We start from the raw sequence: 17,284 nt of genomic DNA on the forward strand, positions 1-17,284 counted from the left end.
TCCTGTGGATACTTTCCAGTTTTATTCTGCTGCCATAATATAGTCACACAGAAGAACTGAAGTGTAACAGGTCATGCTCTGCATTCAAATCTTTTTAATAATATTTAAACAAACCTACTCAAAGAAAACTTTCCCCAGTTCTTTATTTGAGGGAATAAATTAAACACAAAAGAAAAAATACATACATGCTTGAAATAAATTTAAACATAGATATTAAAAATTTTTTGGGCAACACAAAAGAGTGAAGTCTCAGAACCAGCCTGATGTTCTTAGATATTTCAAATGAATGTAAATTAAAATGGATCATACTTATTTACTCCTCAAACTTCAGTGCAGCACAAAACAGTTTTAAGTGCCCTGGCACCAAAACAATATACAAATAATTAGACTAGGCCATTGGTAAATTTAACATTTGTTATCAGTTTTTCTAATGCTGTAAGTGTGCATCATCTAAAGCCAAATGTGACAGTATTTCTTCACGTCCATCTCTCGTCTCTCGTATACAGCGTTTATCTTGCTGCAAAGATGTAGCCAAATTGAAAACCCCAAGTACAAATTAACAGAATGACATCAAGCATGTTCATACAAACTTTGGACTGGAGAAATGGATGCTGAGCTAAACTTTCCAGACCATTCCTACCTGAAATGTGATGTATTTTTATCTGTTACTAAGCTGACTGAAGTTTTTAAGCAAGGTTAGCTGAAGCAGCCGTTGAATATAAGGTTTTGGGCTTGTAGTAATTAGCTTTTTTTACCACCATGAGAAGCTCCTCTCCTAATAATTTGTCATACATGATAAAGTGGGAAAGAAACTTGGAACTCAAACAAACATACATAGCTCTCAATCTCTGCTAGTTATGCCATTAATTAGCCTGTAATACATGAAATTAACAAAGTGCAAATGACTGCCAAAAGCAAAATTTGATGTCCTGATTGTTTGTTATCAGAAGGCTTTGTCTTGCTTCTTGCAGCCTTCAAATTGCAATTTAATAATTGGAAATACTTTAAAACTGTACATACCAGTATTTATGTAGAGGACAATTATGAACAGTTACACTCTTCCTATTAGTCCATATAACTCAGTTTTAAAAAGCAGAACAGAATATATATCTGAAAAAATCTAGTTATATAAACATCTTCACCTTGTGAATTAGAGATTAAATAAAGGGTTTTAACAATATCATACCTACTCTAAAAACAAAATACTACATGTTTGAAAAGAAGAATTGCATTTATTCAGTAGGACGCTGCTGGTGTTCAAAGCCAGGTTGAACAAGGCCTTGAGCAACCTGGTCTAGTGTGAGGTCTTCCTGCCCATGGCAGGGGGCATTGGGACTAGATGATTGTTAAGGTCCATTCCAACCCCTTAACATCCTATGATTTTTCTTAAGGTTGCCTGTTGTTTATTTCCAAGGATGCAGCTTTAAGGAAATAAGCATTGTATCATTCTTAGATGAAGGGATTAATTAAAGAGAAAATGCATGAGAATGGGGCAGGATAGAGTAAGCACTTATGTTCATTTCAGAAATCATGATATCTATGCAGCCAAGTTACAGAGAAGGTGTGGGGGAAGAGATCTAAAAGTGGATTTTAATTTTTTTTCATTAATACCAATACAGTGGAGCAGTATTACAATAGGTATCCCAGTTACCTCTCTCTTATTTCTGTTGAAAAATATTTTTCTCTCTGTCCCCTGAAAAAGCTACAAGATATCTATCTAGCTTTTACTGAATTACTCTCTCAAGTTGTTTTTAATAATACTTTCATAATAAAAGAAAAAAAAATAAACTTCAAGTCAAAGTGCAAGCCACCTTGTTTCAGCCCTTCATAAGAATGTTAATATTTTTCCTCATTCATCTTCACTTATTTTTTAATATAAAACTTCAATGAGCTATTAGGAACTTAGAGTCCTGCATCCCACATTGTACAGTCAAATCAGCAGAAACTTCCTCTATTCAGCCCAAATGAATCTGGAAGTTTCTTTTCAAAATAATCATAGCAATATGGTATTTTTAAGCTGTCCTGTTTCTACAGAAGCAATGAGCAAATCTAAACTCTTAGCCTACTATTGTTACAAGAATTTCTCTGAATAAGTAGCAGAGATGTTTCAAAGTTTTTTAAAGTAAGCTAGAAATTATTTTTTCAAGTTTTGATCAGCTACAATAACCTTTCTATGATTGCACTGTAAACTGTTCCAGCTCTCTTATTTAAGGGAACAAACTTCATATCCCAAAGCCTGCTTAGTGGATACTAAGAATATGAAAAAATATTATAGAAAAGGTTACTGATTGCAAGTGGGAAAAGTGATAGTTGAGTTCCTTCCTACAGTAATCCTAGATTTTTTCTAGGCTATTCAGGCTCTTGGAAGCCAGTTTGAACTCCTATGAGCATAATCAACCTGAGAAGCACAGTTAGTGGAAAATTCCCATATCATTACTAACTGCCAGCATTTTTAATGCTGTATATTAACTTAGTCTTGTTTTAGTGTGACCTTCTGAAATGAAGGTTCACAATAGCATGACTTGAGCCAAACAGAAGAGGACTCTTGATAAAAGTTCTCTTAGTTAAGCTGTGGCTGACGATTCCAATGTCACTCCTGCTAGTAATACCTTAACTGGAAAAAAGCCCCCAACAATATGTATCATCAGGGCCTAAAAATGGGGTGGGGGAGGAAGAGGAAAAGGAAGATGAAGACTTTATCTTCAGGTACCATATACTATTCAAGTACCACGTAGGAAAAAGGCAGCAATAGGAAACTTGAAGATAGTTTTACCCACAGAAATCAATTAAAAATATATCTATAAACACAAAATTTCAGTACTCAAAATGCTGCTATTTTGCTGGCTTCTCGAACCCCACTCAAGTAAGCTCCTGTAACGGTCTGAGGAAAGTGCCTGTTTGTGGCCTGTATCAAAAAAAAAAAAAAAGAGAGAAAGAAAAAAAGTCAATTGCTTCTAAAACTGATAGTACAAAATTTTAGTTTATAAGATCAGTTTTGTTTTCCTTAAGCATATACCTACATTTTTAAAAACCATGGGAAACGCCTCAGAAAGAACATTAAAGGAAACACTCAAGATTTTTAGCAACTTCAAAATTTGCAAGCAAGTCAGCTACAAAAGCAGCAGTCTGTTCTGCTATCTGCACTTTAGTGGAGCAGGTTAAGTTCTGCCCCAGTACAGAATGCACCCTCTATCACCATGGTGCATTTGTTATGTTACCCACAAGTGGAGTAACAGAAAGACAATTTGACTGAAAATTCATTTTACTCCTGACCTGAAATATTTGGCAACTTCCCATGCCCAGTAATAATATGAATAGAGAGGGTTCTGTGTCAAGAATCATTAGCATATTTATCTAACAGAATATTTATATACTACCTCTACATTAATTGTTTGGGTAGCAAGAGATGATCTTCCATAAGAAACTGCTCCCAGTAACCTTAATCAAAGGTAACAAAGATACTTACCTCACCAGCAAAAAAAACTTTTCCTTGTATGTCTTCAGCTATCATGTCATAAGCTTCACCGCTGCCCCCGGTTTTCACAAAGCTGTATGCCATCTGCAGCCAAGGGTCATTGCTCCATCGAGTAACAAAAAACTTCACGGGGTCAGGAACCTCCTGCATAACCAAAACAGAAGTTAAGCACTGCAAAGAAAAGTTCAGAATTGCACAGCTTTTTCTCAGTTTCTAGTAATCTTTGGAGTATTTAGTACTATTAAGATACAGAAAATTAAATTCCAGAATTAAATTCCTTTTTTTTTATTACAGAACCAACTACAAAAATAATTTTGTTTGCTACACTCGCCTGATGCCTGAAACATCACAGCTGCACTATTCTGAATGCAATAGATCTGCATATTGTAATACACCTAGAAGTACATAAGAAAAAAAATCCCCTTAAAATACATATTGTATTGTAAACAAATACAATACTGATGTTGTTCAACATGTACGTATGTATAATGTAAGCAATTTTTGTCTTAGTTAGGCATAATGCTTGTTACATCTAGCTTGTTAAATCTCAAAATTCAATTTTCATTTTGGAGATAATTTTATTACAATGGATCAATAAGATGATATATCTAAAATCAGAAAATGAGCTGTCTTGAAAACTAGGTTCAGGAAGAAAACAAAAACCAGGAAGTCAGGGTCTGGTTGAGCCACAAGTAATACTGTGTATTCTTTGTCACATTGCAGCATGCAAATTCCACAGATTTCTACCAAAAAGAGCCTGAGTAATACTTGTATGAATGCTTAGTCAACTACAGCTGTGTCTTACTCTGGAGGAGCTCATGACAAGTAAACAGAAGCAGCCCTGCTTGCCTCTTGCACAAGGTCTGGTATCGACAGATAAATTCCATTCAGGAAGCACATGAGAAACTCAAGCTCAAGCGATCAAAACAAGGACCAGCCAAATATGACAAGTTGTATGGATGTCCCAGAAGTAGCTCTGGTACACCCCTGAAGCCATCTTTGAAAATCCCACTGCATTGTCCTCAGGTGACTGAAATTCACAACTGCTGTAAACCATGGAGACAGCCATGAAAATCACTCTTCTGGACCACAGTGGCACTGAAACCAAAGACCCATTTGCTACATTTTCATGAGATCGAGATACAGGTATGTGAACTTCTAGTGCATGTGGTTCCAATAACAATAAAGCCATTACCTAGCGTATGTTTCTAGGAATAGTTGAGTTTTCAGATACCAAAGTTCTTCCAAGATAATTAATCCTAATATTTGAACCATCATTAAAACTTGAGAGATCACCCCTGAACGCAATCATTCCTGGGGATCTAATTGTTTGAAGTAAATTAATTGAGGCATTATTGTATCTAGAGTGGAATGCAAATAACATTGCTAAGTGATAGTGTTTTGCTTGCCCTAGATTTCCCTGGTTTTCCTATTAGTTTTTATCCTAATGATAATCTGGGGGAAGGAAAGAAGGTAGACATTTATATGTAGGGCTTTTTTACGTTCAGGATGTAGGGCCCTTGCTAGATCATTTTGCCTGTACCTCCATCCCAAGACAGCTGAGAAAGGGTTGTTAGTAGAAGAGAAATGGATTGGATTGGTTTGGAGGTGTTGTAATTTCAGTTGCCCTGGCATGGCAGAAGGCAGAAATCAATCAAATTCATCTGGCTTAAAGATCTTACCATATATTAGAAGTGGTGATGACCAGAAAAAAAGTGACAACTAAGTAAGAAGTATGTTTTGTGTTACCTGCCTGAAGTACTGCTTTTAATTAATTTTGCTTTTTAAAAGCATTTTAAAGGATGGTAGTTAATTTCTATTTTTCAGTTATATACTACTGTCCTTCAGAGAGATCTACGGTATTTCAATATACATTTTTCACACAAAAGACCAAAAATTGTGATTTTTAGTATGTCTCAAAGAAAACCTATTCCCTGAAACTGACAAGAAAAGAAAAGTAGTTTTAAATGTCAAAGGTCTGACTATACATCATGAAGTACTACATTTGAAAGCTTTATTCTGGTGACAAGTTAATTCATGTCTTAATAGAAGAGGCTTGCTTCTCTTACCTGCTCCTTAAACAGCTCTCGGAGTACAGTCATACACTGTTGCAGTACTTGTTGATCATCTAAATTCTTAATGGTTGCCACAGCATCTCCGGTGACCACTGACATTAAAATGCTTTCTTTGCCCTAAAAACAAGACCTTATTAAGTATTTCATAAACAGTCTCTTTCACCTGGTATTGCAAAGATATTTTCAGCTGCAAAGCAACTGTTGTTCTAGAGAAAAGTGGGTTTGATTCCTTGGAACAAAGGGTGCATATTCTACAGCAATTATGCTCAAATTACTACATCTTCTGATGTCTTGTCACAGATCTGTTACAGTCAGCCCCTTTTACTACTTGCTGAATTCACTGAAAACATCCTATCTACCTACTTAAAGGCTGTATCCCCAAAAAAATTACATTGATAGTCTTATTCTTTGTGCACCCTCTTAGGCTTCAGTTTTGTGCCAACTTTCACCTCAGCTGTACTCCATTCCTGAAATGTGGTGACAGAGGGAGTCTATTTAAATACTAGTCAGATATGTTTTTGATTAGACCAACAGTAGATTCTTACCAGCAGACTATGGACCAAGAAATGAAAGGTTACATCTACTGGTATTTCCTTCCACTTCACGACATCTGCTACCATGCAGAAGTTTTAGAGGCGAAGTGGTGAATAAGGAAGAGCACACAGGTTCTGAGTGCCTTTAAAGCATTCTGCCTCTCTTGTTCATGTGAGGGAATAATTCTTCTGTTACTAACTTTGATAACTAGTAGAGAATAGCTATCAAGAAAATTAAGCATTATATGTAGGGTCTCTGGACAGCACCAGCACACTGAACCTCTTGTAGCATGAGCTTAAAGAGTACTGGAAAGAACTCATTTAAGCAAAGTTGTATACAGGTACAAATCAGGCAGTAACAGAGCACAAACGTCACACGATGGTCTCCCTTTGGAGTGAGACATCAGGTTACAAAAGCCTTTTAATTGCTGCCAAGTAGTAAGCAGCAGCTGTTGTAAAAGTATGAAGAGGTACAACATAAATGTGTAATGTATCTGCTTGGAACTGGCAGGGAAGAGAAACGTGATGTCAGTCCACTGGTTTCAATTTGCTTTGAAATTCATGAGTATGAAACTGACCCTACAGATCTCAGTTTCATGCAGAACTTGGTGCATGTCTTTTCTTCTGCTATTCCAAATAGTTATTCAGAATACTGCAAGCCAGTAAGCATTAGTAAGTCAGCATGATCTTTTTAACTGGATTTTTAGCTGATTTAATAAGGGAACAGAGCCCTAAACTGGAAGTGACTAGGAGCCTTTTTCCCACATTAGCAGGTTTATAGTAAAGTATTACAGACTTGTCTTCAGTAGAGATTGAGAATGTACTTGCTTCTATATTAGTCTGCATCTGAACAATGGAAAACATTGCCATTAATTACAACCAAATATTGATGAGCTTTATCTAGATAAATAACACTGCTTCCACTACTTTTAATAGTTGCGTGGGCAGGGGGGTGGGAAGAAGAAAAATTTCGTTGTTTAGTAATTATTGCACCTAGATTTCAAACTGAATTTCTGAAGGGCCAAGAGAAAACACAGTTGGCATACATCATACCTCTGGATCCATGTCATAGAAGACACTAAACAGCCCACGTTGGCTGGAATTGGGTGGAACATGACCAAAAAAATCAGCTCCTTGAATTTTACTGTCCCAAAATCTATATGGAAACTGCAAGGCGATCTATAAAGATATAGAAGAATGAAATTTAAGCATTTCATACCACAAAACTCATAACAGGATATGGTATATGTTCTTCTAATGCATTTTCCTGTTTTCACTCATTTAGACACAGCTCTTCCTATGAGTGGGTCTCAACAGAGAATATATGAACCTGTCCTCCAAGGGAGACAGGCAAAGAAAAAAAAATTCTGATGTCATAAATTGCAAATGCACAGAATATCAAATCCACAATGGAAGTAATTGTGTAAAATGCTCAAGAAATTCAGCAGAGTTTTTTTAAAAACCTAATTATAACTTAAATGAGTAGCATCCTGTATTTGGAGTTTCTTAACCTTGTCTTTAAATTTCAACATTGTCATAATCCTGTTTCTGGAATTACTTTATTACTATTTTGTTCTAAGCACACATATTACCAGGGAGCTTTTCAGGAGAGGCTGTGTTTTTGGGAAAGGGTAGGAGATTTTACACTGGTCCAGTGTAAAATACACAACTTTCAATATTCTTTGCAAATACTTTATGAATTTAAATGAATAACATTCATTTCATTCATGAATCTAAATTAATAACAAAATATTTAAGCCATGAAATTCTTCTGTAAACAGTTTCTTTAAAAATGCCATTAGGCTGTGAAATCTAAGAAATAGAAATGCATGTGATCCCGATAACATTTTGGTCTCCTGGGCTACTGTATACAAGTAAAACATAAATGTACGTTTATGCATCATAAACCCTGATAAATACACTGCAAAAGCAACAGGGACAAAACAGCCAATGTTTCTATGAAAAGAAAATTAAAGATAATATGAAATCACTTACTTTCTCAATGACTCCCGCTCCCAAACTATTAATGGCTTTAATTTTTTTTTCTGACAGTGGAGGATTAAATTGAATGGCATTTTTCTGAAGAAGGGCCAGTGGTACAGTCACTAATACCTGAAAGAAATAACTACAATCACAACAGTACCAAAACCTGAATACAGCACTTAAGCCTCACAACATCCTCCTAACTATCTTGGATTATGCTAGTAGGATGCAGAGTAATAATGCGCCAGACATTTATAGATGTGTGTGTGGTTTTAGTTCCCATTAATGGGAAACACATGCCTTATATTCAGGTGAGAAAAACAGATCCTACAGTTCACTGATTTTAAGTCATAGTCTGATGAACTGCTTGTATCACAGTGGCTAACTATGCTACCAATAGTTCAGTAAATGATAGTCAATGGCTCTCAGATTAACTAAACTGTCTGTTTGAAATGAGACATAGAAAGTCAGTGATTTGGTTTGGTTTAAATTCCTTCAGAGATTCCTTTTCTTTAAAATACACTCAGTAACACTTTTGATGTCAATCCAATCTTTATCAAGTTTACGTATCATTTTAAAAATTACTGGAAGCTAGATTACTCAGCATGAAGAAGGTGGGGATACAAGGAATAAGAGAGACTGAGAAATAGGGGTTGTCAAATCCTGGAAATTTTAACATTATACGCATGCTAAGGGGGGTAAAGCTGAGCAGGGAATGGAACTAGATAACATAAATGTCACTTCAAAGACCAGATAAAAATCTATTTGCTTCATATTTTTAGTACTACCTTTATAGTCCTTAGTTTTTCAAATCAACTCATATTCAAATCTCAAGCGTGCTCACCAAAAATTAGGCTCTAGGACACCCAAATAAAGGCGATTAAAATACATGAGCATTCATCTTTGAATAGGGAGAAAGTGGACTAAATAGTATTCTGAGAGAAAGAAAAGAAAAAAAAAGGGACATGTACTGTGTGTTCTCTAAAATTCTTAGTCTTGAAGTATACTTGGTACCTTTTGTGTTGTCCACACTGTTCCATCTGCAGTAGTGATCTGCACTTCTTCACCAGAATAGTCAATACTCTGAACCTATTGAAAGACACATTGAAAGAGTGTACTACAAAATGTACATATGTAATGCAAATTCCAGCAAGAATAGCTAAAACAGCACTTGTCAGCAATCTAGAAAGTGAATAACAGAAATTTCCAGAGAAATTCTGAAAGACAAAAAATAGCCTTCATGAAACTGAAACAGAAAAATCATCATGATTCTAACATGTAAGATCATATAATAATATTTAAGTACTAATATTCCTCAGAGACAATTTCACAAATGTTGAAATTGCCCTCTTGGTTCTTTTTAAAGACAAACTGAAACAGTCCCAGGCACAGATTCACCTGGTCCCAAATTATACAAATACATGACTGGGTGTTTCAAAGCAATCCAAGACAGGCACTGCATCAACGTTTTCCAGACTCACTGGGAAATTCAGCCGGATGTCCAGCCCTTCTGCCAACTTATCAATCACAGTTGAATATCCCACAGTTAGAAGAGTGTGATCTCCAGCAAACTGGGCAAAAAATTCATTGTGGTCCCATGAGCGTGCGGATACCTGTGGACAGAACGTAACAGGCTGTTTCTACTGGTGAGGGGACATGGGTATTCTGAAAAGTTCAACAGTTTAGAAGAAGCCACTCTAGCCCCTTTGCAACTGGGAAAAAAAAGTGTATCACCAGAATTTATGGCAATGCTGACAAAATCAAAATGCTTAATTACCTAATGCTACGATATAACATATGAATTGCTGGATTAAGAAAAGTCGTAACATGGGTTGGTCACTAGCAGGGAATTTATGGTTCTGCTTAGTAGAGAAAACAAGGGAAATAGTACAAAAATCCAGGTGAATTGCAGTGTATTTATTTCAGATGACAGTATCTAGCAAAGTAATCAGATTTTACAGCCTTAGGACTTCATATGAAAATGGAAACAGCTTATTTCCCAACACAAAGAGGAAAATAAGACACAAAAGAACCCCAACTTGTTGGAATTTTTCTGTCACTTTGGAGGTTGTTCCATGATGCCTTTCATTGACCTTGTCCTCCATCCCCTGCAACCTTACAGTTAATAAAACAGTGGTATTTGCACTAAGCAATTGCCACTTAGCAGTGAAAAATCTGAAACAAGTCTCAAACTATTATTCAGATGCCAATTCCTATCACTGCAGATGCATAATATCAATCATATTTTGATTCTAAAATTGAAGGTAAGGTAGATTTTTGCATCTTTCTTAATTCCTCTGGGCACTCAAGTAATATGAAAATTTGACCTATCAAAATATTTTCCAGTGAGTGCTCTGGTATAACAAAAATCTGCAAGACAATGCTATGTTCTTGTGTGCTTCTCAGTTCAGATTTGTGCATCTGCACATATCAGTCAGCTGTCCCACTGCTGTAGTACAATTGACACGAAATGTCTTTAAATGTAGCAACAGGACTGAGTAAACCATGCACTGCCAGCAACATGATACTTTTGTATTTCCTGGAGCTGCTTGGCTAAACCTGAAGTCAGGAGGGCAGCCAAGTATCAGGCAGCCAAGAGAGTACCTAGGACTGGTGAACTGGGGGAACCAGCAGGAACACTTCAGGAGTCAAATGCCTTTATTCTCAAGATACATAGCAGGGTAGAGAAATACCTCCGTTTCTAAACAGAGCTGAGAAGCAGAAGTCACACCCAACATCCGAGGAGGATTAACACTCCTGTGAATCACATCACCCAGCATCTCAGCAAAATGCCCAGCTCCCTTCTAACCATCTACTCTCAACTTCTACTTAAAAGAGCATCTCACTGGAAGCACATCAGGAGCTCCCATCAGAGTAAATAAGGCAGCGTTGGAGTCAGTGTCTCAGTGCTTCCAAACAACAGGTTATGGGTGTAGGAATAGTCAGGATAGCTGATTCTTCCTCTAGGGCCACAGAATGAATGGATCAGGTGATTTCTCAGTGTTACTTCCGACTCTGTCTTCTGTGAAGCTCCCTCACGTCAGAACACAGCTGTCAAAACCCACCTGAGAGAGATTGCTGCCGCAGGCATATTCCAAATTACTGAGATGGAACTGTAGTACTTTTTCTTCCAGCTCACTGAACTGGATACCAGACTCCTGGATAAAGGCTTTATAGATCTCTTGTATTTTTTCTGTGAAAGAACACATTTAAAATAAGAATATATGACAATTTGTCAGAAGTGCTACTGCATTTCAACATGCTATTCTGTGGATCACAAAATTTTCACACTTATTGCTCATTTGTACAAAGATGATTTTCTTCTCATAGAAAAAAAAAAGAAAAAAAAACCCACAAGATCTTTTCAGTGATAGAGCACAACTTTGTTCTTTACTCATAGGTTTCTGAGTGAGACAGGAGAGAAATTAATTGTTTAGCTATCATCAATATACAGTTGAAGATTTCAGGTTAAATACACTTTAAGATAACGGAGGATCCTTGCAAATAAATCCTGATTAATTTTTACAAAATCAAAGAACTGAGAAATTTGATCTAGGGCTCACTGAAGAACACAAGAGTTACTAATTCTGTCTTACAGAATCCATGAAGAGATTTGGGAGGCAGACATTTCTGAGCAAGTTTATTTTTTGCTGTTGAGTTTGCAAGCTGTGAGTGTGGTGGGAGGTGTTACCAATGGAGATGGGACTATTCTTGCCAGCAGAAGGCTTTGATCAGACTCTTTTTAGGCAGATTAGTCAAAATGTGTAAGAGCTAAGTCTAGCTATGGCCTGCTTCAGCCAGAAGCAAGTCTTTTGAACTGCTAGTGACACTAGTTATACTGAAAAAGCTACCTCATGAAAACAAGATACAATATCAGAAATATCTATTGGATTTAAGGTCAGATGAACAGCCACAAACTTCTAAAAACATCTGATGTAAGAGCCAATTTAACATAGAACTTTATGAACACAGCTAACATCTTCACTTTGCAACACGTCTCACTTACCACCAAGAGGAACATCTTGATGCTGGGTTTTATCTTTTCTCCACTCAGAGACGACATCTAGGATGGCATTGAAATGAAAGTCCATACGTTTATCAATAGTGGGATCTGTTATCCTTCCACCTTCCTGGATCAAGTCACATTTCTCCCCTAGTTTGTGCATTTTAATGCCAAGCTTAAGAAAAAGACATTTTATTGCTTTTTTAAGTATGGAAAAACTACAGCACCAGCTCAGAGTTACTTAACCTAAGGTGAGGTTTATCACATTTAAATGACACCATTTAAAAAACATCAACAACTTAAGTCAGAGTAACTCTTGCTCTCTTCAAACTGGAATACCAACAATCCTTCTATCTGTTAATTGTCCACAAATTGGTTTTTTCCCACTTTGCCATCCTTTCCTTTATTGGGGATTCATAGAAACTTCCTCTGGAACTTTCCTGTCAGGCAAAGGGTAGTACAGAAATTTAGTCTGATAACCAAACATGATGAACCAGTGTCCTTTATTTCTACCTCAATTTATTTTCTAACTCACAATTCAAATCAGTTACTTTCTACAACTTTCTGGTGTCTGAGGCCCAAACAGTTCCCTGAATTCAGGAATTGATAGGATATTGCTTGCCAGTTAACCACCAATGTTATTAACAACCAAGCAAAGAAAGAAATTATTTGGAATTAAACCTTGCTTTGTTTGTCCAACCTGCATTGAAAACACAGCAGAGCTAAATTCAAATAAAGATGGTTTTGCATTCTACAGAGTCAATCCAGAAAAAATAGCACAAATATAGTGCTAATTTCTTCCTAGGGGCTTTTTACTTAGGACATGCTCCAGTGTTTTTCACATATCCTCACATCTCTCTAGGCTGTTTGTCCCCACTGCAGATCTTAAGATACAGCTGTATTTTCAATGAAAAATTATGTTAAATGACCACAAAGGGATGAGTATCTGAAGTGTATCCAGAAATCATTGTTCCCCACTTCATAAATAAAACATGATTAAAAAAAAAAACCAAAAAACGAATTTCTTAATGCACTATAGGGCACTAAACCATTAAAACGGCATGGGCTGGATTTGCACGTGTCTCTGAGGAAAACCAATGCTCAGATTCCACATGGAGAAATTCAGATTCCTACCTCCAAAACACCAAAACCAAACCAGCAAGTAATAAGAATTTTTAAAGAAATTGAACTGCAGCATGTCTGCATCAGTAGCAATTTAGTTGTTAGACATGTTCATCTTAACTAGTGCAGAATTTAACTAGAAATAGCGAGAGGCAGCAAAGGCAAATCCATCACAAAAGCAGTAGCCTCCCACAGTAAAGCATTTCTCAGCCCTAAGGAAAGCTGCTGGGGACCTTTTATGTTACTACCTGTAGAAAAGAGGAAAAAAAGTGGATTCTTCTGGTTCTGAAGCTGGAGCCACCTTGCTTTTCTTTACATAATGTGCCTGAAACCATTCTAGAGCCCTTCTCTGTTCCCAACTGTTATCAAAGATACATTAGCAACGTGGAGTTTACTTACAATGCAGAACAGGATTTTAATCATGTCACAAGAAAAGGACTCCCACCCTTACCCAGCCATCTGAGCCTGGCTTTAACAAGTTTTTCACTAGTGATAATCATGACCACTGCAGGAACCCACTTGCTCACACATTAGTGCCACTGGGTTGTTGACACATCCATTGACGATTTGTGCACCTCTTCCAACAGTGACTCCTGTGAACGTCTTGTCGTCCCACACTCGGCCACCAATTCTGTCTTTAGCTTCTAAGACGATGACCTATGGCAAAGTGCAGCTTAGTAAATTGCAAGATTTAATTCTATTAAACATATCTGTTCAACTCCAGAGCAAAGCAGAAAACAAAACACAAAAAAAATCCCCTGAGCAATCCAAAAATGTTAGCAATCTTAACACTTTTTTTTCATTTCTGGATTATTTGTAGTTAATTTATGCATTTAAATCATCTTAGAAAGGTTACATTTTGGGATATACACATATAAATATAACTGTTACTTCAGAAACAACCTGAACAAAAATAAGCCTTCTTTTTTAAAAAGGTGGAGATTTATTCTGGAAATCTTAAAATTGGAGTTTAAGGCATGCTACAGGCTATTAAACACAATGATCTGGGTGCAGTGTCTATACAAAATGTATGCTGCCTGCTGTTTAATTTTAGATACAACTACATGCTGGTTTTAAACAGCAGGTTTACTCAGTAAAACCCCAGATTAATTAGGGTGCCCTGTACGCACATGTTTGTAACAAGAATGTAGGCTTTTTCTTTTTGATGAACAATATTTTTCAAAGAGAGCAAGTCTGATTTCTTTAAGTTATGTACTCTAAAGCTTCTTACCTTAATTCCAAAGTTGTGCAGTTGTCGGGCGGCTGCTAATCCTGCTGCACCAGCCCCAACAATAATGACAGATTTCTAAAAAATATTAAAGTATTTAAATAAAAACAGTTAGAAATAAAATCACAATTGTAATTTCACTCTCACTTACTAAAGGTAAAAAATGTTTGTAGAAGTCTAGTCTCTCTTTTCATCCAAAGTAATCTGTGATAACTTTTAAAGATGGCAGTGCATTTAATGTAGAAAAAAGGTAAGTGGTAGCTTTTAAAATATTTAAAGTTTTTAAGGATTTCAAAAGAAGGTGCCTCAGGTTTTTTTAACAGAAAGAGCTGAACTAACAAAAAGTAACAGAACTAGGAATCTAACTGAATTATCAGACAAGAAACATACTTACCTTCTAAAGATTTCAATCATAGATTGGGTTGACCAGTAAAAACTATTTTATAAATGAAAAACATCTACAAATACACTTTCCAAACATTACATACAATTTCTAGGACACATCCTGTTACAGAATACAGTAATTTAATTAACTTTGGGTGCTGTCTAACAACTTGCTAGTCATAAACATATTCCCTCTTAATCACAGTTCTTGCAAACCAACCTGGAATAGCAGATTCCTCACCTATGGAAGCAGAGGTGTATTGTAGGAGCCACAGAACCTGTATATTTTTCACACAGTTCCCATCCATTTGAACAGCATATTGGAAGCACAAATCCATGAAAATTAATTCCATAGATTTTAGTGGGAAAAAATCTTTTTTGGAAGGAGTCTAATTGATGTAGTTTCCAGACCCGTTGAAGGCATAAGAGAACAATGTTAAAGACTTTCCACATATTAGGTTTTAGATATAATTTTATCTATCATTCCATCCATTTATGTAAATGAGCCAAAAATCCAGAACCAAAAAAATGATTGCATGCACCATGTAGTTTTACAGCACTAAAAATGTAGGGATTATTACAGCAACTTACATTGTGGTATTCCTTAGGAAGAAGGTACTGGTCAGGACTGACTGACAAAATCCCTGTATTAATTAGCCCTTTCCTTGTCATAAAATACAGGATCCTCTCCATTTCCTGTACACAGCGGATCCGCACAAGCCCCCGAACAATTATGTGATGGATACATTTTTGAGGGGTAAGAGCCTCCTGCAAAGGAGAAAGGAAGAATATAAATTGTTGATTTTCTAATATTCCATTTATTCTTATGTTTACATCATATTTAAACTGTAAACCAAATGGTAAAAAAATCACACGTCAGGCTTCTGAGAGCATTTTAAAAGAATTTTTGTGGAAATTTCTTGTTAGCGAGCTTTACACAGTAAGGTAACAATTTATTAAGTAAGATTAGCATGGAATAAAACCAAATTAGTCTACAAGAGACTTTTGATAACTCCATGGTGTGTTCCATTAGTACAGGAATGGTATTGAAGCAGATTCCCATTTACAAAATGAATGCCACATCTACATGGTGGCAATGTTTACAATGGCATTCCAGTAAAATCCATTCCAAAATGGCATTCTGAAGGAAATGGAGATTAATATCCAAAACCTTTCACATAAATGCAGACATCCATATCAGAAAGCATTGGTATATGAAACTTCAGGAGTTCTATTGAAGTGCCATAGGCTTAGCCTAAATAAAAAGACAATCGCTTCCCTGTCCAACAATCAGGTTAAAAAAAATCAAATAATAAAGCACCACAAACCACTATTTAGATGTGTTCAAGCATCTCTTTAAAAAGTTAATAGCTGGGAAAGCACTGTAGAATGATAATATTTTTAAAACTTTTGATTTTTACTGCAGAAGAAGCTCCTATGCAGGGAAGGGATAGGGAAAGGGAAAAAGGGGGGAAAAAGCGGGGGGGGAAATGGGGGGGAAACGAGGGGAGGAAAACTCAACCCCAACAAGTCCTCAAAACCCAATCTTAGAATAGACTTTCAAAAACATGGAAGCAATTTTTCTGGTGCATTAGGAGACATCCAAGAAGTGAGTCCTCATACCAGAAAAGCTGCTATTAATTTTAAACAAACAAATTAACTATCAGCATCTCTTACCTTGCAGTTTGTGTACCACAAAGCCAAAATCAAGTTTCTCAATGCCAGGTACATGGTAGGGTCTCGTGAATATTCTGGGAACTCATAGAGCTCATCCAGTTCCATGACATCTGGCCTCACACAAAGTGCTTTCCCACATTCATTGGGCTGATAAAAAGGCTGGAAATACTTGTTCATGCCTGCAACTGCATAAAGAACACACCAGGAATTAGTCATACTCCGTCATATCTTCATCGTGTCCTTCTCAGTCTCAAACAAGCCACTGACCTCATACAGATAAAAAGTAAGGAAGCTTTCCAGCCTCTAGGAGCCTCCAGAATGACTTGATTTACATGGCTCTCCTCCCTCCTGCCCTCTAGGCTGTGCATTAATTATTGTCCTGTTGCCTCATGGGTACGCCTTGGACCTATCAAAGCTGAAGTTTTGTCAAAGAAACAGTAACTTTTCATGGCACTCCAATGCCATGAGGAGTCCAACAAAAAGTAGGATCTAAATTCAAGTGTGAGGACTAGCATCACTGTACAGACTCTGGGAGTACTCTGAACTCCTTTCTTCTTCAACACCCAATACTGCCCAGAGTGGGAAATAATTATTCATCTTCCATGTTCGGTATTGGTAGCTCTATGTAATGAAGTTTTCTGTTAAGCAGATATAACATCTGTTGAACATATGAACAGATTTATTTTCAGCACCTAAGGAGAACAAAGCCTGCTAAGACAACACATAAGCTGAAATTTCCTCAAAGCACTCTCTTGGAGATGAGTATGACAATCCTGAATTACCTTTCTCTACACCTGACCTGTT

General features: G+C 36.6%; 1 protein-coding gene across 2 annotated transcripts in view; it reads right to left on the minus strand.

Annotated features, from left to right (window-relative positions):
* The window catches only part of KDM1B (lysine demethylase 1B), a 27,822-nt gene continuing 10,538 nt past the window's right edge, over window positions 1-17,284 (minus strand). For both annotated transcript variants that reach the window (XM_038127300.1, XM_038127299.1), the window contains 13 exons: window positions 16,481-16,665; window positions 15,395-15,571; window positions 14,423-14,497; window positions 13,711-13,848; window positions 12,073-12,244; window positions 11,132-11,259; window positions 9,548-9,679; window positions 9,081-9,155; window positions 8,079-8,195; window positions 7,137-7,262; window positions 5,545-5,667; window positions 3,467-3,619; window positions 1-2,905 (listed from right to left, as the gene is read on the minus strand). In XM_038127300.1, the coding sequence (XP_037983228.1) occupies window positions 2,822-2,905; window positions 3,467-3,619; window positions 5,545-5,667; window positions 7,137-7,262; window positions 8,079-8,195; window positions 9,081-9,155; window positions 9,548-9,679; window positions 11,132-11,259; window positions 12,073-12,244; window positions 13,711-13,848; window positions 14,423-14,497; window positions 15,395-15,571; window positions 16,481-16,665 (1,685 nt within the window). In that variant the 3' untranslated portion in view covers window positions 1-2,821. The remainder of the gene's footprint in view (window positions 2,906-3,466; window positions 3,620-5,544; window positions 5,668-7,136; window positions 7,263-8,078; window positions 8,196-9,080; window positions 9,156-9,547; window positions 9,680-11,131; window positions 11,260-12,072; window positions 12,245-13,710; window positions 13,849-14,422; window positions 14,498-15,394; window positions 15,572-16,480; window positions 16,666-17,284) is intronic.

This window comes from Motacilla alba, chromosome 2 (genome assembly GCF_015832195.1).
Source record: "Motacilla alba alba isolate MOTALB_02 chromosome 2, Motacilla_alba_V1.0_pri, whole genome shotgun sequence".
NCBI classification, from domain to species: Eukaryota; Metazoa; Chordata; class Aves; order Passeriformes; family Motacillidae; genus Motacilla; species Motacilla alba.